Source organism: Cyclopterus lumpus, chromosome 12, assembly GCF_009769545.1.
Source record: "Cyclopterus lumpus isolate fCycLum1 chromosome 12, fCycLum1.pri, whole genome shotgun sequence".
Classification (NCBI taxonomy): domain Eukaryota; kingdom Metazoa; phylum Chordata; class Actinopteri; order Perciformes; family Cyclopteridae; genus Cyclopterus; species Cyclopterus lumpus.
Genome location: NC_046977.1, coordinates 15,239,038 through 15,265,005, shown reverse-complemented (window position 1 = coordinate 15,265,005; position 25,968 = coordinate 15,239,038). Strand labels below are relative to the sequence as shown.

Genomic DNA, 25,968 nt, shown 5'->3' with positions numbered 1-25,968 from the left:
TGACCTACTGAGGTTAACCTGGTTTAACTGGTCATCTTGCTCTATGAATCATCTCTTGCACTTGCAACTGTTAAATTGAGATCCTATTGTTATGTCTGTGTTACACCAGCAGGGGCCTCCTTTGCTTAGTCTTCCCTCAATAACGGATATACTCTCCAGATGTTCAGATTCCTCTTATCTGTGTTTATGCCTGTTTACTTTCCTCTCTTTGTTCAGTTCTTAAGGAAACGTATCTATTCAAACATGTTTTTCTTTACATATTCCAGTCCCTTCTTTGCAGCTATTTTAGCTTATCCATCTTAGATCGACAAAGATTCATACAAACTGTTTGAATTAGTTTAAACTGAAACACACGGTAGTGGCCACCACTATAACTCAAAATACAGTAAATGCGTTCTATTATTATTGTTGAAGTAACTGTAGGAAAGACTAAATTAAGGGGGGAAAAGTGAACTGTTCACATCTGAATGAGTAAATAGGGTGCCCATTGAGTTTACATGTGTTATACACCAGTACTGCACATAAATACACGTTGTAGGTAAATGTACTTTACCTGAGCATATACATTTTCTGGTACTTTATACTTCTATTCAAATACAATTTAGAGGCAAACAGTATACTTTTTACTGCTCTATTAATTTGATGACTTTAGGTAGTAATTACCTTCCAGATTCAGATGCAAAATACAATAAATGATGTAACCTCAGTGGCCAGTTTATTACACCTATAACAGCCACACAACAGTATTGCAATCAATCCTGCCTTTGTGAAGGTTATAATAATCAGTCTACTAAGTAATTACAATAGTAGCACCTTTACCAGCTGCAGCATGAAGGTCATCTTCATATTAATATATCAATAGTTATAATTCAATAATATATAAATCATCTTAAATGGGTCATTCTGCATACTTTCACTTTCGGAACTTTAGCCTTCCATTTGATTTAAGTGTTTTGTACTTTTACTAAAGTACAATCAATTGCGTAACTTTAGCATATCCACAATATTGCGGTATTGTTACTTTCACTTCACTAAAAGATCAAAGAACTTGGAACAAAAAAAAGTGCATCGCCTTGCCCTGTCATTTCGACAGTGGCCTGAAGAGGGCGCCAGCGCAGCGCATTCGTTCTGCGGCCCCGAAAGACAGAAGACGAAGAAGCGCCCCTGAACCACCTCCGATACCTTTTGGTTCAGTCGCCCCGGGACGCCCGCCTCGCACGAGCGCTGGACTTCAGTTCAACACACTTTTTATGCGGATATTTGGATACGTGTCTCAGCCGCGGCGCGCTGAGCTTCGTGAGGCGGAGGAAGAGCGAGACCCGACCGCAGGAGTTTTAACAAGTAGCGTTAAGTTAACTGGGTTAAAGCTAGTTAGCTTAAGCGGTGTTTAGCCGCAGTCCAACATGACCCAGCAAGCTGCTGCTCTGCAGACCTACAACAATGAACTCGTCAAGTGTAAGTGACTCTTTTATCTTGTCTCTCACTAAATGAAAATAGTACGGTGCAGCAGTCAATGTTGGACCACAAAGATACTGTAACGTCCATGCTCCCTTCGTAGTGTCCCAGGGAGACGGGCACCTGTTCTCCCTTAACCGTCCCCGAAGCTACTTTTACCTGTCGACAGGATGATGCCGCACAATCTGATTAACCTGTTAAGATGTCGATGTCCATCACCTGCAAATCAACTGTTAACCCAGTGAAGAACACAATAGGGAGGGATAACCGCTGTCACTTTTTGAATATACCCTCAAATTTACAAACGTACACTTTCTGATAAAGTAGATGAACACTGAACAAAGAAACACTTTCCCCCTATCAGATGCTGGTTTACCTGGCAGACCCCATTTGGAGGTTGAATTCAACTTGAATAATTGTCAGGTGTTTAAAACTGCCAACAAAAAACAAACTGTATACAGTTAAAAACCTGTTAACAAATTATAATTCAGATACTCTGCAGCCTTTTTCTTTGTTCACGTCTGTTATGCACAACAACCCACAGCCTACAAGACAGCTGTTGTTTGCAATATGAATTCATGAGTGATATTACTGCACATCCAAGATGTATAGAAAATGAAAGCCATTTGATTATTAATACACATAATATCTATTTTCTTTTCAATGTGCAATTATTTTCCTAATCAACTTTTCCTAATAAACTAATGTGCCGCTGGTTTTTGGTGAATTTTCCCAAAGCCCAAGGTAACATCTTCATATTGCTTGTTTTGTGTTGTACCAACAGAGCAAAACCTCAAAGATATTCAGTTTACAATGAAATGAAACAGAGAAAAGCATTGAAGAATTATCCGTCACTGGCCTCAGCTGATCCAGCGAGGCTCCGGTGTAATCAACCTCACTGTCTCCGTCAGGTATGGAGGACCTGTGCTCCAAGCGCGAGGAGTTGAACCGTCAGATCAAGCAGGAGGAAGAGGAGAAGGAGCGGCTTCAGCACGACATCCGCGTCCTCTCAGAGAAGCTGAGTCGAGTCAATGAGAGTCTGGCCCAAAGACTCGCCGCCCGCGCCACCTTCGACCGCACCATCGCAGAGACCGAGGCTGCGTACACCAAGGTGTGTGTGTGTGTGTGTGTGTGGGGCTCTTATTGAGCAACACGATGTAAGTCGATTGTGGGCCATGCAACCTTTTTGGGCCATTTTAGAATCTCTTTTAGAATCTTTCAGTGTCATCTTGAAAAACACACTAACTTAATTATGTGAGGGATCTAGCAGAGACTCTATATTTCAATCCTTGAAGTTAGCTTTGGCTGTTTAATCTGTTTTATATTATTGTAGGTGGAATAGTTGTTTTTTTTGTCAGAAATATTGTCACCATGTTCATTGTGGACTGACTCGGCTGTCGTTTGTAGTGCAGCGTTGTTCTTTTGATGACGCGCCGTGATGTTGTGCTTCTGCAGCAGGTTCTTGTCCCACTAACTGATGCCGAACCCCCTGAGCACTCTCACTAACCACTACAAACACACACTCCAAAGCTGCTTTTATTAAAGAACAACAAGACAGTCAGCAGTGCCTGGGGCCCCCTTTTTTTTTTTTTTATTAATTGCCTTTACAGTATATACAGTCATGTTTTTACTTCTAGTTTTAAGGATCTGCAGTATATTTAATTAGATTCCCCCTCCCCCCCCTTATAGATCTTGGAGAGCTCCCAGTCTCTTCTGAGCGTCCTGAAACTGGAGGCAGGAAACCTCAGTAAAGCCACAGAGCCCCGGAGGAAGGATCACTGATGGCAACGAAAGGTCACTGAACTCTCATTTTGACCAGAACAGCAACACTTGACTCTGCATTTTGAACAGTTGCTTCTTCACTCCGGACTAATTGTAATAAGTTTTGCCTGATTTATTGTAAGTTACTTAAACTAATAAATGTGTTTATCACCCCTGTGATTGTTCTTAAAATGTACACTGGGTTGTGGCAGATTTGAGTCCTGTATCTTCAATTTTCATCTTACCGTCAAATCTATAAAACAAATCTCGTTTCTCCGGATGGACAAATGACACACATACAGTATTTACATTTGTTCAAGTCTCCTATTTATTGAGCTTTCATTTGTACATAAGTATGACATCACTTAGTTTTTTTTGTTTTTGTTTTATTTGCCCAAGTCTTTGACGAAAAAACTTTACAGTAAGCACATCTGCTGGGGTGTCGATTTACAGACGGGAGGGTAAAAGGAACAAGATGGTGCTTCTACCACACAGTTGCTACAGTAGTGTACAACGCTCTGCAATGGGAGCAGCGAGAGGTCACGTGTACACCTCCTGAAGTCAAGTCGTGTGTGTGTGTGTCTCCACTAGTGGCTATCAGAAAAGTTCTCGCTGTCGTCTTTGAAGCCAATAAGTCACTCTGCCCTTTTTTGTGTGTGTGTGTGCGTGTGTGTGGGTGGGTACTTCAGTTAAAACAGACAGATGAGCTTAAGATTCCCACAAAGTTTAGACATCCTGTTTTGGTCGATGAAGGCAGCGGTTACCACCAGGCGTGTCACGTGACCCACGGCAAGTCAGAGTGGGCCGAACTCGACTTAAAAGCACTCGTACCAATGTGTTTGGGGAAATTTGAGCTTAACTACAAATCACATGTACTTCACATTTTTGTTCCCGACTTTTTCCCACCGTTCTTCAAGTAGCCGTTGGTTTCCTCATGGAAATGTATTCGTCGACTGTCTCGAGTCACCACGAATCACGTCTGCGTTGATTTATCTCCCGTTATGTTACAGTTACCATTACATCATGATAATGTAGGTTAATGGGCAGATTGATTTTTAAACTCTGCACTTTACAGGGCTGGATAATAAACGCCAATACTTTCTGGCACCGACTTCAATGTGGAGTCCAGAGTGCTTTCTGAGAAGGTTTTATCAGATGGAAAGGTATAAAAAAAATATATATATCACTTTCGTTGTAATTTTAAACGATGTCCAGCCTCATTGCATTATGATGCAACGGTAAAAGGGACCTGATGTTTACTTGTGACGACTTCAGAGTTTTCTGGCAGATTTTTTTCAAAACGTGACTGAGTGGAAACGGACATCTGGAATGGGTGAAAAAAGAAAATGACATTCAAATTCCTTAACCGCCGCAGCACTGTTTGCAAAACAGGTGAAGCCGTGAAGTAGATGTGATTTGTACTAAATGGGCTTAAACATGCAAAATCACTGGTATGGCCTTTGAAAGCAGCGGTACATCAGAGGGTGACTCAACTGGCCAATAATAAACCAGGACTAACAGGAAGGAGCTCGGGCTCCGGTTTGTGTGTCACAGCGACAAGGCCGACAATCGTAAGACTTTTTGATGCAAGGCTGTGGCAAACGGTAAAAAAACTAAACAAAGAAACAATGACATGGCATTCGTCGGCAGTGCATTCATCGTGTACGGCTGAAGAGTTCTTTCCCACAATACTTTTCATTCGTTTCGATTGAAAACAGAAATCCATACAACAGGAGTCAATAGTGGCTTCAAAGCAAAACTCGACTCTTAAGATGTCCTGCTGTTTTTTTTTTTTGTGTGTTAACATCCACGACTCCAGACGGGAGGGAACAGATGATTTCCAAAATTCATTAGACAAAAGAAAGAAGGAGAAAAAAAACAGCCTCACCTCCTGACAGCTGAATCCAACATGGAGGACTCAACACATTTCATCTGATTGGAAGAAAATTAAAAAGAAAAAGACCGATTTGGGGGGGGGGGGGGGGGGGGGGGGGGGGGGGGGCGAGAGATCTTCGTACTTCATGAGAAACATGGTGTGTTGCTGTACAACAATACTGGCCGAAGGGTCGCGACAATAAACGTGAGGCCGTTACAGCAACACTTTTAATCACTTGGCATTATGAGTTTAAAAAAAAAAAAAAATCATCTGGAAACTTGGTGCATCCTTGTATATAAAACTATCATAATTAATAAAAAAAAAAAAAGACAAATAAATCATTACATATCCTCTCAAAAAACACACAATCTTGCATTCGCTCTTACAAACGTGCCACATCATGGATGTTCTTTACTTCGATGGACCGGCTTTTTTTTCCTTCTCCGTGGAATGTCAAAGTACGTGAGGTCTGACTGGAAAAACAACAACAACAACAACAACAACAAAACATCCTTCCGCACCAGCAACTGTGTCTTTACAAAATCAGAGGGTTTTTTTTTGTACATGAGCAGATCTCAGACATGCTAACTTCAACTTTAAGCAGGAATAAATACACGAGAAGCCAGAAGAGAAAAAAAAGGAAAGAAGGTGTCAATAGGTCTAACAGCTTTTGATAGAGGACACAGAACCATTCTACAGTGTGATGGTTTGGGCACCAGCAATATGGACATACAGACATTATTGGCCAAGGTCACTTTTTTTTTTTATCCAAGCGTGTAATCCGAAATTGCCAAAGGACAGACATCTTCCCTTGCCTGCATTTCCCAATACCACCCCCCCCCCACACCACAAAGAAGGGGAGTGTTGAAGTTTGCTTGCTATCAAGACTCTTCTACTGAACTTCCAGCAGCTTCATTACAGCATAGTTTGCCAGAAAACACACACACACACACACACACACACACACACACACACACACACGCACACGCACAGGCATACAGAAGCTTTACAGTGAAAGAGAACCAACTCAAGAAGCTGATGGCTGTAAATCAAAACATGCAGGTACAAAAAAAAACAAAAAAAACACATTTGTGGCACCCTTTCACCATTTTTTTGTGTTTGTGTGTTTTAAGTGTGCCGGCAATCTACACAATGAGACGCGTCCTTCACGTTTGACTGACATGTTTCCATGCCAACACTGAACTCCGTCACCGTGGCGTTTCCTACACGTGGGCACTGGCGGCTTCCTGTTTTTTTTTCTTTTTTCTTTTTTTTTTTTTAAGGAGTTCGGTCACTCGCTTTCTAGGCTCCCTTCGCTTGTCGACATCTCCCAAAAAACATGACGCAAACGCTGAAGACTTGGAAGCTGAGAGGGGAGGGAAGGTACGTGAAGTCAGCCAACTTCTTCCAGAGTCTGGAGAGGACGCCGGACGTCTCCGTCTGGATTTTCTGACAATCCGTCTGACCCTGTCCCATATTTTAAGTTGAGCGAGGATGAGGAGGGAGGAGGAAGGCCGACAGATCAACTGTCCGGGATCGAAAGGGGAGAATAAAACAGCCCAGCTGCTTTCAGGTCAGGAAGGTGGGGGGGGAAAAACACCGGCCACGTGTGGCAATGAGCTCACCTGCTCCCATGTGCGGCTGATAAAACGTGGCATGTGGCGGTTCCGTGGCAGGATATCAGCTCCAAACCCCCCCCCCCCCCCCAAAAAAAAAAAACCCACTATGTGTCCTGTCTGATCAGGAAGGTGTGCTTAGAGACGGCTGGAGTGTCGAGCTGAAGGCAGCTCAGGCTGCAGGCTGGTCCCACAGGTGTGATGCTACTGTACAGCTGATCGGTCCGACTGATCAGAAGTAAAGGGCGGGCTCGCTGCTGTAGTCCGACAGGGACGAGCTGTCAGCCGGCGTGAGCTGAGGAGAGACAACAGTTTAAAGATTGAAAGATACTGTCATTATAAAGCAGACCTAATGTTCTTTTCCCTTTCTTTTCTTTTGGCAATGATCATCCAAACGTTTATGATTTATGGGCTCCACTTACTCTTTCACAACTAACTTAGTCGGTTTGGTTAAACCAAACTCGGGTCGGTTTGGTTAAACCGAACAGGGCTTTTTTTGGCCTGGTGTGAAAGCTATCAATTGAACCCCATTAAAATCTATTCAAGAACCAACTGCATGAATTATAATCGGTCGAGGGGCTGTTAGAACAGAGTACTTTGGCGGTTCATTTAGTCCGTTTAAAAGGTGCGAGGTGGAACTCTAGAACGGAAACAGGTGCAAACGGTATGACGAATGAAGGAGCTCTCTCTTTCTCTCTCTCTTTCTCTCTCTCTTTCTCTCTCTCACCATAACTTCCTCGCTCATCTGCGTCGGTCGGGAGGCGGCGTCCTCCTGGTAGTCGCTCTCGTCACGCTTGTGCTCCTGCCAGGCGCTGAAGTCCACCGAGTGCTTGGGAATGTAGCTGGAAAGGTCTGCAGGCATTACAAAGAAGGGATGTATTACTAAAATGTAAAGAACAGTCAACACCGATGCCTTTGTACCTTTCCCATTTTGCAGAAGACATACATGTTAATGATGTTGTTAGGTGTGATGCACAGTTTGTCCAGCAGGGGTCTCTGTCATCATACCTAAAGTTGTCCATCTCTGTCCTACTTCTACCATCCGCACCAGGGTAGCAATGTTGTCTTAATAAAGAAGCACTGACCCGTTTTGATATGACATAGAAAGGAAACGCATCTCCTTTAAATTCAAACTGCCAGGCAAAGTATTTTCGTATTATGTTTCTGTTACAGCCACAACCGGGTTATTCAAAAGAACAAATGCCTTTTATGTTTAGACTAATGCCGAGCATTGCACTTCAGCTTTAAGACGGGAAAACAGCAGCTTAATGTGCATATTTTCTGATTGTCCAACACAAAGTGGGGGAAAAGACACTGAGGCTGGAACTCTGCGACTCAAAAAAGGAACAATGGTGGGCACATATAGACATTTTAAATACCCCAGAACTAGGCTCCATGAGCCCTTGTGACTCAGCCTCAGCTTAAGTTGTATGTCAAGAGCTTTACAAAGCCAGCGTTTAAGGATAGGCTGCTATATGTAGACTGTTGGAAATAAAACAATGAAGGAAAAACAGTATCCCCGCTCCCGTCTTCCAGGAACATGGCCACATATCTGGCGCTAAACAATCATCGAGATAAGTTTTTACTGCCTCAATAGTCTTTTTATTTGGTCATCAATGACTCATCATGAGAATGCAAAGTGGCACATCGTCATGAGACCCTTGAACTCGGAGCGCGCTGAGGATTGTGGGTCCGAATAGCCAGGAAAGCATGCCGGCTTGCTTATACAACATGGGACAGGATGCAGTAGAACATCCTGGTATTTCTGGCCTACTGCATTTGACAGATTATGTATTGAGACGCACTAAATAGTTTTCTGGCATACTAAATAGCATAGTAGTATAGGTATTGGAATACAATCCTTCACTGTGCTTTCTACATCAGGAATTTTGGCCGAAAGCTAAATTCAGAGGGTCACTAGCCAAAACATATTACAGGGTTCAGCCTCTGGGGATCACGACTATCAGCAGTGACGGTAAAGAGACCCCAGGCCAATAACTTCAAGGTAGCTTGTTGAAGACCTGAGCGTTGAACAAGTCGACATTTTTTGATTTTTGTTCTCAAAAGAAAAGTCAGAGGGCCAAAAAAGCCTTTCGGGATCATCCTTCGGGGGCCACGAACAATCGTCAGGAGGCAGCTAAACGTTCAAATGGGCCGCGTCCCGTTCCGTGCGGTCTCACCGTTGTTCGTGTGGGTGGGCGAGCTGATGAAACTGGGTCGGGGGATGTGGATGCGTCCCACCATGCTCGGCTGTTCGTCCGCCACCCTCTCGTCCCGTTTCTCCTCCTCGTCCTCGTCCTCCTCATCCTCGCTGTCCCACACGCTGCTCTCCGACGGATACTCGTACGTACTCTGGAGACTCGACTCGTTGAACGAGATCTTGAGCTGCAAAAGGTCAGAAGACAGGAACATGTTTAAACCAGTGGTTCTCTATCATCTTGAAGTGCTTTGATTTGGCAATAGTGTTCCCCATTTGTGTTGTAGATACACGGTGGCACGGATTTCCACTGCCTCCATATTTTATTTTCCCCACGATAAAGAAAATAACAACCAGTCACCAGTCAAATTGGTCGTCTCAGAGCCTTCCACTGTGGGGGGGGGGTCTAGTCTTCTTGGACTAGACTCCCCCACGTCCCTTTGGAGGACAGGTTCTTCTATAATAGGTATTTTCATCTGTTTTTTGTCAACTTTATTTATGCCCCTTGTGAAGAAGAAAAGGAGAAAACCCTTCTTTTATGATCAGCACCCTATCTCTTTGTCAGTCACAAATCCGATGGCTTCTACCAAGTTAGCGTGTATGTATTCTGAACTCTAACAGGTTGTTTATTAGTTCCCCTGAGTCGTGATGGAGGCGTGACAGACGATCCCCACGTACGTACACCGCCGTGGGTGTCCATGTCTGCTGACTGCTCTTAACGTGTTGTACCGGGCTCCATCTACTGATCTAAATCTGCCCTAATCTCCGTCACAAGGCCTCCAGCCAGCAACGCCACCTCCGACCAGTCAGGAGAGTGCGTGGCATGAAGACGCGAAAGCGCAACTCTTCTTCCTCAATATCATCGTCATCATGTCATATATCAAGCACAAAGTACAAATTATTGTTATCTATTGAGACAAAGTCTACGTTGGAACATATTGAATAATTGTCTTACTTGTTATACTAAATCCACCTCATAAGTTTTGATTCTTCTATTGTATGACAAAAAAAAAATCAATTCTGATATGATGACTGACTAAAGGTTTGGAGTCCCAGGACAATGGTTTATATATTTAGGACAAGGGTCTAGAGATTCAGAACAAGGTTTATAGTTATCAAAATGTCCTATGTAGCGAAGATCTATAAAACATATAGATCATTTTCGCATTCTAAACGTGTCCCATTTTATTTCCATTGGCAGTGTATGTTAATGACATCAGCTGACAGCTAACTTTGAAAGCAGGAAGTGACCCAGATCTTCAAATTAACTTTGAAAACAGAATCTGTCTAATATTTGTTTTGTTTTCTGTGGCTATGCTTTTTGACAACAATATTCATGGTCTATGCCGAGGGGTCTGGAGATGGGAGACGAGTGTGGACAGACTCGGATGAGGTTCTACGGCGAGAGACGAGGGTGGACAAATTATGGGCTTGGGTCTATATATCCCAAAGGGACCTGGATTAAACAGTTTAAAAGGTGCTACATACGAGATTGGGAGCATTTTCATTTCATCTCACCGGCTCTCGACACGCTGCCAGCCGAGCTGGTGGCTCGCAGCGAACAGAGCTAGCAGCGCAATGTGTGGTAACAGTGCTGGCAGAGCCAACAGTGCTCACCTAAAGGGGACCCGGAGTGTGGAGACTATGTGTATATGACAAACTACGGACAAGGGTCTTCAGGTTCAGCACACAGGGATATGGATTAAAGACAAGGTTATACAGACTCTTTATCAGGGTCTTGAGGTTCAGGTCGGTGGAGAGTCCAGATGAGGGTCTATACATTCTGCAAGAATGTCTATAGATTTAGAACAATGGTCTATAGATTCAGGAGGAGAGTCTATGGATTGAGAAACATGGTACGTAGACTAAGGACCAATAGATTCAAGAGTAGTATACTTAGGTTCAGGACTATACATTAAGGACAAGGGTCCACAGCCGACGGATCAGGGATCTAGAGGAAGTCTGTATTCATTCCAAGGATCTAAGGGACATCAAATCCCAGATTTCTCTCTTTAAACTGGCTGAAACATTGAGGGTATCATGTCAGAAGAGGTTGGAAATGTTCTAAATGTTCCCCACTTATCTCCTCCCTCCGAATCGTGTTTTGATGTATTAATAGTGGCCAACATCTAATTAGAGCTGATAAAAAATAAAATAATAATCACATCAAATCGAGATAATGGTATCAGTCAGGATGTTGTATCCATTTACAGGGGTGATCGTGTCCTGTCCAGGTGGTGGAAGCACCAGGACGGAGCAGCCGTCTATGGAGGACCCCTAGAAGGCCAACAGGATTATCAGAGACCCCCAACCACCCCAGAAACTAATCACAATGTTCAGCTACACCAGTTTTTTTGGGATTTCTGCATCAAGTTTGTTTCAGGTTTCATGGGAAGGCATTCCAAAAAAAAAAAAATACCATCAACATCTTCTGAAAAATGAAGATGGTAGAAATATCAAACGTTCAGGGACAACTGAAGATAAGACGTGAGGCGAGATGTGAAGGTTTCAGACGCCCTGAAACATCTCACTTTCCACTCAACAGCATCTTTTCCTCCCAGACTGGGTTTCTACATTAGTATTCAGCCACAGTAACAGTACAATCCACAAGACAAATCAAATCCTGTGTGTATATATATATATATATATATATATATATATATATATTGACAGTATGTTACCATCTTTATAAAAGGACCCGCAGTCCCAGGCGTCACTTATTTTTAGCACAAACGGCTCTTCTTTTCTTTTTTTGGGGTTTCTGTGTTCACTCTTACACCATGAAAAGCCTTTTGCTTGCTAAACTGGCATCCTGTCTTAGAGGAAGTCTCTGGATGCCAAAAGCGAGTCCATCAATAAATCAGGCTCGCCACCGGGCTCGCTTCCTCTTTCACTGTCTATCACTTTTCTTTTTCGTCTGGCCGAAACAGCACCCTTCTCACATGAGACGTCGCCGTGTCCTCTCTCTGACTTTACGCTGCAGCAGCATTGATCCAACTTAATGGTGAAGAGAGGAGGAAAAGGGGGGGGGGGGGGGGGTGTATATAACCAAGCCTGCTGCTGCTGCTGCTGCTGCTGCTGCTGCTCGTGGCTCAGCTTCCGTTGTGGCTCTTTTGCATCTCAGTGATAAAAGCCTGCATTATGGTGGCAGAAGTGATCCGTCTTCTGTCCTCAGGCTGTGGGACGGGCCAGCGGGGGCCCCGGCTCGGCCCTGCTGTCCCCCTTCTTCTCCACGGGGAGCTCAGACGGGACGCGGCGGCACTAACGGGCCAACCAACGACCGACTCCTTATTCTGGTTTGGTTTTGTGTCACCGAAGGCCGACTGTGAGGCTCGGGATGTGTGCGACTTGGCTGCTGCTTTGCGTCAAGATAACTTTAACGGTAACGGGGAAATCTCACTATGTTTTGGAGACAATGCATTGCTATAGCAGGCAATTATTATTATTATTAAAACAGGTCACTTAATGTGTCGTCCAATATGAACAGTATTTATAACGGGCTCTTGCCGGTATGGTGGTGGGTTTAGGCAGTTTAAATACACAAACAGCAGCTTCATATACAACATATCACTCATTATTGCAATATATGCATCAGTAATGTGTGTAAAGTAAAGAAAATCCTGTCTCTGTGATAAGTTAATAGATGTTTTGGGAAAAAAAGTTATGGCCTTCAGGTCTTAAGCTTGAAAACCTAAATCAAAGCATGATTTGACTGTCTTGGTTTATATTATAATGTATATAAAACAGGAGTTAAACGTAAGGGACAAATGAAGGAAATGGGAAGGGAGGATTTAAAAATAAAACAAAACGACAACAAACAAAAGAAATCTTTGCGACACAATTAAACTGTTCAGGAAGCGAGCAGAATCAGGTCTGCTTCGCGGTGGATTAGTTTGGCTTGCGCTGAAACAAAAAACCCAACAAAAAAGAGGGGGTGGGGGGGGGGGGGGCTTTGAAGCTGAATACAAAATGAAACAGACTTGTTAAGACTGCGTCTGTCTGCAGAGTCTGGAGCGGCTGATGATGCAGCAGCATCAGCAGCTTCAACGCCACCAGACCGAGACGTCAGATGAGCGAAGACGCCGAGCTGAGCACATCATAGATACCGCACACGGGTTCCTTCCCCCCCCACATCAGCTTTGTTTTGTTGTTGTTCGCCATTTTTTTTTGTACGGAGGCACAAAAGGGACGTGGGGAAGACGGACAAAAGAAGAAGTGAGTGGAAGGGGAGCGAGAGAGAGAGAGGAAGAAGAGTCGGCAGATGAGATTATGTCTTCATGAATGGGCTGCGGCCAACGGGCCAGATGGGAGCAGTGCCAGGGAATGCTTTCCAGGGCACCCAGCATGGCGTGTCCTCGTTTGGTGAAAATTGGTTTCCACTGAGCGAACACACACACACACACACACACACACAACACACACACAACACACGAGTGCTTTTAATGTGTGTCTGACGTGGGCGTGCGTCTCTTCCTAATGTGGTTCCACATCCATCTCAGTGGGGCCAGGTGTCATCGGGCGTGGCGTGTTGGTATTGGGCGTGCACCTGCTCATCGAGTGCATCTTTGTGTTTCAACATTTTAATCGTGCCTCGTACAGCAGATTAAAGTCCTTTTCAAAAAAAAAAAAAAAAAGAAGAAGAAGAAGAAGAAGAAGAGGACTAACCTGCTCGGAGGAGACTGACCAGGCGATTAGAGCTAATCTCCTGCCTGGTAGACAATATTAGAACGGCAGCACAATGAACCGGCTGAGGAGTTTAACTGCTGCTGCATTAGTGAGGGATAATAAAGCCGACGCGCACTCAAACAGAGCACGCGCTGTACCTCTCCACTGTGCTGGCAAATTGGGATAACTAGTGCGAACCAGAGGGCCTCGTTTTGGGGACGGGGGGGACGGACAGTGAACATATTCGCGTCACATTTCTAAAGTCCGCTCCTTCTTTTGTCCATTTCTTTTTCTTTTCTTTTTTTTCGTGACCCACATCTAAGACATGAAAAAGAAAGTCTCCACACTTTTTTTAGTTAAAGAATATTCAGGCTTGTTTGGGTCGCTCCGTGTGTTCAAATGCACGCAGGGGGATGCTTCGTCAGAGATGCCTTCTGACTACCCCAACTAACGAAGGAGAGACTGTAGTGTTTATATGTACGAGGCTGTTAGCAGAAGAAATAGGAAGAATAGAAAAAAGATAGTAAAACAGTTGTGACTTTGCAGATGAATGACCGGGATCAGTTGACTAGGTGACATGTTTTCAGATATTCATCCACAGTTTTAATAGTAACAGTCTTTACAAGGAGTATTTATATTAACTGTTAATTAAAAAAGGTAAATGTGTCAGCCCTGAGTAATGTCTGCAGGTATCCCTTTCAACCCCAACAACCTTCACCGATAAGGTTCGGCAGCCTGTATGTAAGCGGACAAAAACAAACAAACAAAATCACAGAGCACACGCTGCACTTCCTGCCGGTTGTCGAGCTAAATGCTCCGGAGACACGGTGATAACCGGACGGCGACTCCTCTCCTCATCTGGTCCGTTCATGGCAGAACAGTAAGAGAACACTCGTCAGAGAAACCTATTTCCTTCCGGAAGAGGACAGACGTGGCGGTGTATTTATGGAAAAATAGGCATTACTTGTGTGACGCTGCAACTCCCAGCACCGTAAAATGTGCCTTTAACTGTCATGATCACTCCTCTGTGAGAACAGCAATGCCACGACACTACGAGAGCACAGCCCTCCCCTGCTGCGTGGAAGAGGAATGAAGCCCTTCCAGACTGAAACGGAGCCCAGATTTGTTTTCAATCATTAGCAACTGTTGGCGTAACCTAGCGATCACACCTTTAAGCACATTCTTGACAGTAATTATGAGTTATTTAAGTCGACGGCGCCTACGGCCGCCAATGAGACACACCTTGCTGCATTCAATAAACTAAACGACCGAAACGGCAAACAAAATGACAGAGATTCAACCCTCCGGTGTCCGGCTCCAACCCAAACATCGGAGCCTCCAGGCTATCAGTGAAAGGTCAGCACACACCCGCTGAAACCCCCGGTACCTGATTCGGGTCAAGAACGTATACGCGTGCTCTTGCGTAGGTGCTGTCGTCAGACGCGTTGCGGTTCATCAGTTCAGCAATGCGGTGCAGAAAATGTGTGTTTACACTGCCGGATGTCTCAAGACCGCGTGAGTCACTGCTGTAAGGGCAATGCCCTTTGGTGGGAGTTTTAAGTCTCCCTGCGCTGGGCTGGGTTAGTTGACTGATAAGGAACCGATAGGAGAGGAGACACATTCCCAAAACCTGTTTGGATCAGCGAGTCCCAAAACAGACTAATTATTTTTGCCCCATCTAAGAACATTTTGCTGATAAGGAGCTGGCATGGGCCAGTATGTCTGCACACGTTGCATGTGTAAGGAGAGACAGAGCAGGGCGGAGATCGAAGCATGTCTGCAGGGAGCCTTCAGGCTATTTAATACAGAAAAGCTCCCTTCTGGACCGTCCCATGAAAGTGTCCGGACAAAGGACAGGATGGGATCAAGGATATTCTCTGGGGCCTAGGATCTATGTTGGATCAGAACCTCTTTGTGAATGTAATAGTTTGTCTATGCATCACATACTTCTTTGAACCTTCAGGAAGTGAAGAGGAGCCAATGGCCGTGTCTACCATTGCTCTTTAGTTGAACTGGTGGTGATAAGGCTTCTGTTTCCGTGAACTTTGGGTCAGAGATGAGTCAATGATCGACGTGGTTTCTCGGCAGCCCTGTGGTAAAGATGTCACACACACACCAAATACGGCAGGCTCATGTGCACAACCAGGAAAAACGCAGCGGGAAGTCCAAATGTTGCAGCAATAAAGATTTGCTTGTCTGTTTCCTTTGAATGACGTGAACAACATATTTTCTAGGAGCTCGCTTATAAATAGTGTAAACACGCTGGTGATGGATGAGATCAACTGGGCAAAATGTTGGTACTTCGGTGGCATCGTCGGTCCAGATGGACGCAGCTTAGTTAGCGCCGTCCGGGCTAAAGTACAGCCGAGAAGAGTCACTAGTTTTGTGTTCAATCCTTTTTCTTTGAAGAAAATAAGACGTGTGTGTATATATATATATATATATATATATATATATATATATATATATACACACACACACACACAATACAAGATCATGCACATAAGTGAACAAATAAAAAAAGAAAACATGTTTGGAGATTTTTTTCCAACCCTGCCCTGAAACGCCTGACCTTGGCCTCATGAAAACATACCCGTCCTCTCTCATACATCAGAGGGCACACACACACTGATTACAGAACAAGCTCACCAGGAAACTTATTCAAACATCTTCATTAAAGGACGTTTAAATTTTCATGCCGCTCTCCACCTCCAGTCAAAAGCGCTCCTCGTGGCAACTACATATCCACCAATTACAAAATCTACAACATCAGCACTGACGTAACAGCACGGGTGTGTGTAGGTGTGTGTGTGTGTGTGTGTGTGTGTGTGTCCTTATCCTGGAATCCTAATGACAGGATAGAATGGCCGCGACTCGTGTTGCCCCGGCAACAGGCGCCATGGATATGTGACAAAGGGGAAACGGGAGAGTGGAAGTAGAGGCAGACAGTCAGTCAAGAGAGAGAGAGAGAGAGAGACAACGGGCGGCAGTAAGACGGACAGCTTTTGATTACGTAAACAGGAAAACAAATCAACGAGGAGCGTCGAGGACTCACACAGAAAGACGAGACACGGTTCACATGCTGATGCCGCACACATCTCCGGCCCGGCGCGAGGACCTGTTCACCACGTAAACCAGTCGAGTCCCGTAGATCCCACACAGCCTTCGCGAAAGGGAGCTTTTTGAATAACATTTACATCACGCACAAAAAGCCCCGCATAAGGCCCAAGAGTTGCATTTGCCAATCGAGGCTGGAGAACTGGATGCACTCTTCAGTCTTTATGAAACATTCAACCCTCTCAACGATCGAGACCACCAAACTAATTGATCCAGGAAAGATGCACGTCACAGCAGATGGTGGGCAGAAGAACACTACAGCTATGAAAAGTGCGTGGTTTCTACCTGCCTCCGTCACTCGCCCACTCTGCTTCTTTTTATAAACTTTCAAAAAGCCCCTTCTGTGAGCGTCCTCCGCTTTTAGTCTCCTCGTCTTCTTGCTCGTGCACTCTAAACACACACACACACACACACACACACACACACACACACTGAATTAAACATGACCATGATAGTGGGGCTTTGCTGGCTGAATTCTAATTACACAGGCTTTGCAGGCTTGCATGTGCCTGAGGCCTGTGTGGGAAAAGCTGCAAGTGTGTATTCGTACGGGCCAGAAATTAGGCATGGTGGAGTGTCTGTGTGTGTGTGTGTGTGTGTGTGTGTGTGTGTGTGTGTGTGTCTTTGTCCACATCCTGTAGCCACAGAGCCCTCGGAAGAATTGACAAGCTCGTCAAAACGGAAACCATATTTGCACGAACAGTGACATCGGTCCTAAAAAAAAAAAAAGAAGAGAACTAGCGCCTCTCTCCAAATCAAGAATGAAAGCATGTCAAACTTCAAACCAGCGTCAGAGGATCCATCGCCTGTTAAAGTAGTTTACTTCTCATGAGAAGAAAAGTATACGTTGGAAAAACATTTGAAGACTTCAATGAAAACTGAATTTATAGCTGCCCTCATAGCTCTCGATTGTTTTCCATCACCTATGGATCTTTTTGCCGTCTGTCATGTGACAGGAGCTGCTTGCCGTTTATCCTGCTGCGACTGGGGCAGGTCCATCCTACGTCTAGGACGTGGTCGAATCCTACACCCTAACCCGTCCACTGCTGCTGCCAATCGGCTTTGCTGCTCCCTCACTGCGAGGAGGACCCAGCAGCCACAACTGCAGCCACTGATGGAATTTGCATGATTCCCATGCGGAGCGTTTTGGCGTCTTCCAGCTCATTTTTTACCGTCACAAATTTGACCGTCTCTTAGTTTTACTCATCAACTGTGTTCAGTCGCAACAGCTACGATGAACCCACTTTAAAACTGCACAGCCAGCACCAGACTTCAGACAGACAAAGTATAGCTGAGGAACGTAGTGGAGCCTTCAGCGGCTTAAGAGGAGCATATTTCTCTCCGAAGCCGGTGGAAACCAAAAGAAAGTTGAAAAAGGACAAAGCCGGGAAAAAGCCAGACAACAGGACTGCTAAAGGAATGCTCACGCTGGACGTGTAGATGAGGTATTTAGTGATAAGTTACGGACATTTTAAAAATGCACTGTCCCAAGGCCGTCTGAAGGATTTCTTCTGTCGCTCCAGCTCAGCCTAAGTAAAGAAAAAAAAAAAAAAAAAAAACATGCAGGAGAAGGGGCAGGAGGCTTTTATTTTGAAATAATTTCTTTTTTTAAAAGCAAGTGGGTGTGGTGGTAGTGTAAGGGAGGAGAGATAGGGAATGTCTACTGGGTGGTAAATAATTAAACACAATGGACTTTCACACTTGTAGCTCAGACGCACAATGTAAATGTAGGAGTTTGCCCTTTCAATGGCCTTCCTGTGTCTCAGGGAGCTTTTAACCATTTAGGTTTGGGTATTTTTAGCCTGCTGAATGTGTGCCATTTTACCACAAAGAACACACAGATGAGGATTATGTCCTTTGCATGCCTGCACAGCGGAAGAATGTACTCAGTGCTGCCAAAACCCAACTTTGATATGACGAGCGTGACCTTCTCACAAAAGCAGCTAGCTGTTCGCCTTAGCGTGTACCTTAATTGTTGTGCCATGGCATCAATACATATTGTCAATATGCACAGAGTTCTGCAGGGATGAGTCGAATCAACTCAGAAACAGGTAAGCGGATACAAGCGGCCGAAATGAGCTTCCTCCGTAGGGTGGCCGGGCTCAGCCTTAGAGATAGGGTAAGGAGCTCGGACATCAGGGGGGAGCTTGGAGTCGAGTCGCTGCTCCTTCGTGTCCAAAGGAGTCAGCTGAGGTGGTTCGGGCATCTAGTCAGGATGCCTCCTGGACGCCTCCCATTAGAGGTTTTCCGGGCACGTCCAACTGGTAGGAGGCCCCGGGGAAGACCGAGGACACGCTGGAGGGATTATATCTCCCGGCTGGCCTTGGAACGCCTCGGGATCCCCAGAATGAGCTGGAAAGTGTTGCGGGGTGAGAGGGAGGCCTGGGTCGGCCTGCTGCCACCGCGACCCGACCCCGGATAAGCGGGTGATAATGGATGGATGGATGGATGGATATATTAAATAAGCCAGTAAATGCCCCTCTCGTGAATCTTATGCTGCTTACGCGTCTTATAAAGGAACAGGGAACGAAAGTGAACAAATGCTACATTATAGTTAAAGAAGACCACACAGAGTAGCCTAAATGTGTGCGATTTGGTTACTTTCCCAGAGTCAGAAATCTGTCAGGTAAGTCGGTGATTGGACAGTTTTGGTGACTTGCCATTGCGCATCATGAGGAGAATGATTGAACTCCAATGACTGCATCATTTAATGTATCTCTTCTGGTGTCACGAAGGGCTCAAAAACCCAAGAAGTGAAACTATAACATGCCTGCACCCACCTACTGAAGCGTCATGCAGCATGCTTACGGTCTGGCTGATGATTCAATATGATCATGTATCACCTTTTCAGTGGGATTATATCGTGATTCAAATCACACACACACACACACCTATTGTCCTGATCCGATTGTGACATCGATATAAAGTGACCTTTGCAGTGAAAGAAGACTCTGGCCGTATCGCCCCAGCCCTAAGTTTAAACAATCAGTCATCCGAGTGGCTCCACTGTGTGAATACACTGGAAGAAGAAGAGAGAAAAAAGGCGAGCGAGCTCCTAAAATCCCTGCCTCTCTCTCTCTCTCTCTCTCTCTCTCTCTCTCTCTCTCTCTCTCTCTCTCTCTCTCTCTCTCTCTCTCTCTCTCTCTCTCTCTCTCTCTCTCTCTCTCTCTCTCTCTCTCTCTCTCTCTCTCTCTCTCTCTCTCTCTCTCTCTCTCTCTCTCTCTCTCTCTCTCTCTCTCTCTCTCTCTCTCTCTCTCTCTCTCTCTCTCTCTCTCTCTCTCTCTCTCTCTCTCTCTCTCTCTCTCTCTCTCTCTCTCTCTCTCTCTCTCTCTCTCTCTCTCTCTCTCTCTCTCTCTCTCTCTCTCTCTCTCTCTCTCTCTCTCTCTCTCTCTCTCTCTCTCTCTCTCTCTCTCTCTGATGTGCTGACACACAACACATGGGCCCGCCTCCCTTTTCCTATAATAACCCGGTCAGAGGGAGCAGAGACTTCAAAAACAAACCACTCCACCCCCTCCCATGTCATGTTGCCAGCTCGATCTCCTTGATGGAGCGGTGTCCCCCACCACAAGGAAATTAAATATAAATATAAATATAAATATAAATATAAATATAAATATATATATAAATATATATATATATATATATATATATATATATATATATATATTGCTCAAGTCAGCACAGCCCAATCAAACTGCAGAAGAAAAACAGTCAATCCCGGTCGGTGTATTTCAACAGAGTCACTTTTTATGCAAATGAAGGCGTGTTGCGATACAAGAAGCTGCACTTGACCTACATAGCTCTTCCCCAATAGAGAGGAGGAGATCAGAGGAAGCTGGAAGCTAGGGGGACAAACCTTATTAACCACCAGCGCACAGGAATAAAGCGGTGCACTATGGGTAGAGGGGGAAAGAAAACCACACAGACACACACACACACACACACACACACAAAGCAGAGTGGTGCTTGTGGAGAGATAAAGACAGGAGTATATGAGGCCGTGCTGGATGTGGTCCAGGCGTTCAGCACCCTCATGCAGCAAGAGAGTAGAGATGGATCAGGGTCTAATGTTTTCTTTGTAACATATAGAGCAGGAGTTGATGATCTGCTTTGGTTCTCAAGTACTGACGTGCATAATGGAACATTCTTTTTCAGCCAAGTTCCTCGTAAAAGAAAAGTCAAAATAGGCCATTCTCGGGAGCTGCTCTCACACCGAAGCGGCGCTGGACACAAAAATTCCGCACAAATTACACAGGCCGGGCCGAGCCTCGGTGCTTTTTGTAATTGCCTGCGCAGCCATGCCCAGAAAAAGAGAAGGGGGGGGAGAGAAAGAATCTGGGCCTTAGTGATGGCCGAGAAGAGTTCGACGGCCAACAAAGAAAGGAGAAAGCGATGGGGACAAAAAAAAAAAGACAGGATGTGCTCCGTCATGTCTCTCGTCGTGACCACGCGGTCACCGCCGGTGGTCCGCGCGCAATGAAAGTGCACGTGGGGGTCGAAGGCTTCCTCACGCGACAGGTCAGCGGCCTAAACATCGACGTCATTATAAAGTCACGATGAGCCGCATGGCGGGCGTCACTCAAAACCCCGCGGAACGATCCCGGAGCTTCTATTGATGCCAAAAAAAACAACAGCAGTTGATGAGCGCTTCAGTCCCGGGACCACCAAAGCTTTACTGATACCTTACTTTGAGAAATATAATCTAGCGTGCTTTTTTTTTACGTGCCCCCAGGTTGTAAGAGGTAGTTGGCTTTACTTGGAGAGCAGAGGATTACAGCAGAGCGGGTCAAGGGAACAGGACTGCGGGGCCAACGGCCTATAGATGGAAGAGCTGCCAAAACATATCCAGCACGAGAGGCGGTGCGGCGCCTTGTGAAGCGCAATGGGCAGGGTCGATGTAACTGAATGCATTAACCAGTTCCTCTCCAGGAGTACAGAGTACAGTAGGCTGAAGGACCCGCCATGCGCCTGTAAAGGCTGGACTCATAACTCTGAACCACCGCATTAATGAGTTCTCTCAGAGGAAGAGATTCAAGCCTCAGACGGGATGAGATCTTTGCCAGTCACTCAGGCGGATCCACGGCCTGCAGCAACTCCCTAAATTGATTCGAAATATTCTTTGATATCTAATTAATCCCTGATACAGCAATTTGTTTGGCCGCCAGACCTTCGCCCGGGCAATCGGATTAGGATGGTTAAGATTAACTGCAACGCCCCTGAAACACAAATTTTGTTATCATTTAATTACGATTGGAGGGGCTGGGCCGCGGAACATCTCAGCTTCAAGCGTCCGGTGTTACGCCCCGGATGGATTCAACCGTGAAAGCACCAATCGGTGTGTTCCTCGGAGTCTGGGACAGGTCCGAGCCCCCCGCCGATCAGAATGTTCAGTCAACAGGCTTGGAAGGGGCCACCTGACACAATAATGCGCTCTCTGACAAATAACATGCCTTTGTGTGTGTGTGTGTGTGTGTGTGTGTGTGTGTGTGTGTGTGGGGGGGGGGGGGGGGGGGGGGGGGGGGGGCGCGTCCACAGGAGAAAGAGTGGCTGTAAACACACGCTTTTAAATCCACTTAAAAGAGCAGGTCAAGTGATGGGACCATGAAGAGGAAATGCAACAACAAAAAGCACAAAAGGTGCAGGTGAGTGGAATGAGTGGCAGATGCACTGAGATACAAAATAAAAAAAACTGATATAACACACACATCTTTTTCCCTCTGTGTGATGCCACTAAATTTAGATCAGAGGAAACTTTCATGCCCCCCCCCCCCCCTGGGAACGTTTGTCACATGTCGTGCGTACGATCGTGAGGACGCGATAATATTCCTACCGCGAGCTGCAGTGTTTGTTTTCGCCGAGGAACGATGATCGAGCAATTAGGGCGGTGCACAGCGATTGTTTTCATGACGGGTGGATTTGTCTTCTGTGTTTTTGACGAACAGTCTTTCAAATGAACATATTGCAAAAGACTAAAAAGGTGATGCTTTCCCGTGACTGTGTTTTTGTCCGCTGGGCCTTCTTGCTCGATGAATGACTGTAATCAGTTGACAGCCAAAGTGGTTTGACTATAATCACTCAATCAACTAATCTTTTCAGCAGCATTCTTTTTGTGTGTGTGTGCGTGTGCGTGTGTGTGTGTGTGTGTCCTTCTTGCTCGAAGTACATCATGTCTCAATAAAGCCACAGATTGGTTCACTTTTTTGCTCTCACCTTCTTGCCCATGACACCCGTCTTGGAGAGGCAGGACTTCTCCAGGGACAGGTACCCACCGATGACCTCGATCTCCTCCGCAGCTGGGTAGCGTTTCTTCAGCAGGGAGCCCAGATGGGCGTAGGGGGCCTGTGGGGGTGTGGACCCCTGCGGGGCTTCACTCGAGGCGTCCTGCTGCTGGGGCTCAGGGGAGCTCGAATGGCCCTCGGGCTCCACCCTACGTTTGGGGACAACGGTGAAGGTGTTCCCCTTTCTCCTCTGCGCCATGGGGCTGGGAGCAGGGACGCGCTGCTGGGTCTCCACTTCAATGTCGTCGATGTTCGTTACTGGCAGCTGATCATGGGGGGCTTGTTCTGGAGCCGGGGACGGGGTAGAGGGGACGGGGGACGGGGCTGAGGGAACCGGAGAGGTAGGGGGTGAAGATGGGACCGCCGGAGAGGTGGGGGGTGAAGAAGGGGCAGGTGGAGAGCAGGGGGCAGGGGTTAGAGCAGGAGGTGGAGACCAAGGTTCTGAAGTCGGGGGAGGTGAAGGACTCGTGGCAACAGGAGGAGATGGTTCAGGCTTTGATACCCTGACAGACCTCTTGATTTCCTCCTCCTCTAGCGGTTTCTCCTCGTTCCTCTTTGAGGGAGCCAAGGTAGGTGTCGGGGAGTGGCCGGTTGGCACTCCTGGCGTGGGCATCTCTGCTCCTCGGTGTGAAGGAGAAGACCTGACTGGGCTGCCCGCTGCGGGTGAGGTGGCCGGCGAGGCGGCCGGCGAGGCGGCCGGCAAGGTGGCCGGCAAGGCGGCCGGCAAGGCGGCCGGCAAGGCGGCCGGCGAGGCGGTCGGCTGGCGTTTGGGGATCACTGTGAAGGAGTTACGGGACTGCAGGCGCAGGTTTGCGAGGGCCCGTGCCTGGGCGTCCCCGTCAGGAATTCGGGCGAGGTCCGGCTTCGGGGAGGGCCGGATCTCGAAGTCGGACGAGGAGCGCGACACCTTGAATAGGACGGGGCTGGTAGGGGACTCGGCATGGACGCGACGGTTCTCTGGGGAGCATGGCATCTCCCACTCTCTCTCTCTGGTGGGCTTGGCTGACCCCCTGTTGGGCTCATCCTCGGGGCTGACCACTGCACCGTGGCTTCCACTCTCTTCAAACCATTGGCGGAAGGAAGACACGGGCTGAGGGGGCCCAGTGGGGCGCTGGGGGCTGCCAAGCTCGGAGATGGCAGGCTGGGGCTTTGGTTTGGAAGACGAGGGACTCTGGAAGACGAGCGACGATGGCTGGCTGCTGCTGACCGACGGGCCCAGCCAGGCCTTTGGCACCAGATCTGGCTGTGGCTTGCACCAGAGCCGTGGCCTGCTGCTGGGACTGCAGTCCAGGTCCAGCAGGTTCTCCGTGCTGTGGGACTTCTTCTGCAGCTTCCCGTAGTTGCTGTCAAACTTCTGCAGCATCCGGCTGACCCTGCCTTGACCCTCGCCCATCTCATAGGACAGGGCCTCATGATTGGGGCGCCCCAGGGTGCTCAAGTTCTCCTCGCTCTTGCTTAACGTGGTGTCATAAATGACCACTTCCTTGGCTCTTATCTCGGTAACAGCACTCCCTCTCTGGTCCAGGAGGTCGTTCAGGGAGCTGTAACTACTGACACCGTTCTGCTGCCATTTGGACCCCGGTTTGAGCACTCCGGCTTCCGGAAAGTAATCCGGGTCCGACTCAATGATGATAATATTGTCCGCGCGGATAGTCCGTATGCCGGGCACGCTGCCGTACAGCTCCAGGATGTGCTGGACCGGGCGAGCGGCGTTCTCTCGGTCCTGTCGCCTCCTCCGCTCCTTCTCCAGCTTGATGAAGGGGTTCTCATCCAGCGGGCCCAGGCTTTCCTGCAGCACCAGGCTCTCGCGTCTGTCGTCCTCCTCACCCGGCGTCGTCCTCTCCGCGTCCGTCGGCCGGGGCTCTTTGTTGTTGGTGAAGTGTTGACTGGCTGTGGTGATGGTGTAGCTCCGCCCGGACCCGCCACTCGGTCCGCCGTCTCGTTTGGGTCCGCCGCTGCCGCCGCTGCTGCTGCTGCAGCCGCCGCCGCCGCCACCGCCGCCGTTCACGTTCTGCTCGCCGTTGAGCCGCTGCGAGCCCGCGCCGCCGGGGCTCGTCTCCGCGGCACCGGCTCCTCCAGACCCGCCGCCCTTCGCCTTCCTCCTCTCCAAGATCTCTCGCTTCCAGGCCGGCATCCTCGGGCTCTCTTGCCCCGGCTCTTGGCGGAGGACGCGTAGCTCTCCTCCGCCCGACATTGCGGAGGGTTGTTTGGAAGGGATGAAGAGGAGAGAGGCCGGCTATGACGCGGTCCGGTGCGGCTATAAAACCTGTATCCGGCTCCGACTGTACCTGCAGCACCGATCACCGCGCACTCACACACATCCCCACCGTCTATATTGTCCTCTCTCCTCTCGCTCTGCCTTCTCACCCTCTGACTCGCCCATGAACGCGGCCCCGCCCATCCGCAGCAGCACCAGCGGCTTCGGCTCTCCCATCCGCTTCTTGATTGGTCGCCACTGCTTACAGACACGCCCCTCGCTTTATGTAGTACGCCACCCACCGACGCAACCCCCCCCGTTTCCATTGTTGACTGGGCAAGGAAGGCCTGTCAATCAAAAGTGTTGCGTTCAGGTTCAACCCGCCCCTCTCTTTTTGTACCATATTTAATACCATCAGTGGATGTATCTTTTATTGGGTAATTAAAAATAGATTTGTTGTCAATATTGTTTGTGCTGCGACAGTTTAGATTTCTTATAAACAGTAACCATTATTTAATCCCAATCCTAACGGGTGAGATTTACAAGACTAGATATGAGTACAATTGCAAAAACAAAATAAAAACATGATTAGTCTCTAGTCTATTGTATCTAGGTCGCCTACTGATGATTGACTTCTTTGTGCTTTGATTCTTTTTTTTACTTTACTACCTGTACTTTCTCAATAATATTCTGAATTCATTGTTTTAGTGGTTTTGTGGTTCATTTTTGTATTTAAAAACACCTAGTATTAATGTTACTATATGTTGCCGTATAGGGATACCTAAACTGTACATTGTTTTTGTTCG

At 47.0% G+C, this 25,968-nt stretch overlaps 2 protein-coding genes across 2 annotated transcripts; one reads left to right on the top strand and one right to left on the bottom strand.

Annotated features, from left to right (window-relative positions):
* The first annotated feature begins 1,144 nt into the window (after window positions 1–1,144).
* On the top strand, window positions 1,145–3,396 carry ssna1 (Sjogren syndrome nuclear autoantigen 1). The gene is made up of 3 exons (XM_034547573.1): window positions 1,145–1,455; window positions 2,367–2,566; window positions 3,145–3,396. Exons 1-3 carry the CDS (start codon window positions 1,404–1,406, stop codon window positions 3,235–3,237), a joined length of 345 nt encoding a protein of 114 aa, XP_034403464.1. The 5' UTR covers window positions 1,145–1,403; the 3' UTR covers window positions 3,238–3,396.
* Window positions 3,397–5,212: 1,816 nt separating this feature from the next.
* tprn (taperin) lies at window positions 5,213–25,326 on the bottom strand. The gene is made up of 4 exons (XM_034547569.1): window positions 22,898–25,326; window positions 8,889–9,093; window positions 7,436–7,560; window positions 5,213–7,003 (listed from the first exon to the last, which is right to left on the bottom strand). Exons 1-4 carry the CDS (start codon window positions 25,157–25,159, stop codon window positions 6,941–6,943), a joined length of 2,655 nt encoding a protein of 884 aa, XP_034403460.1. The 5' UTR covers window positions 25,160–25,326; the 3' UTR covers window positions 5,213–6,940.
* Window positions 25,327–25,968: the final 642 nt, after the last annotated feature.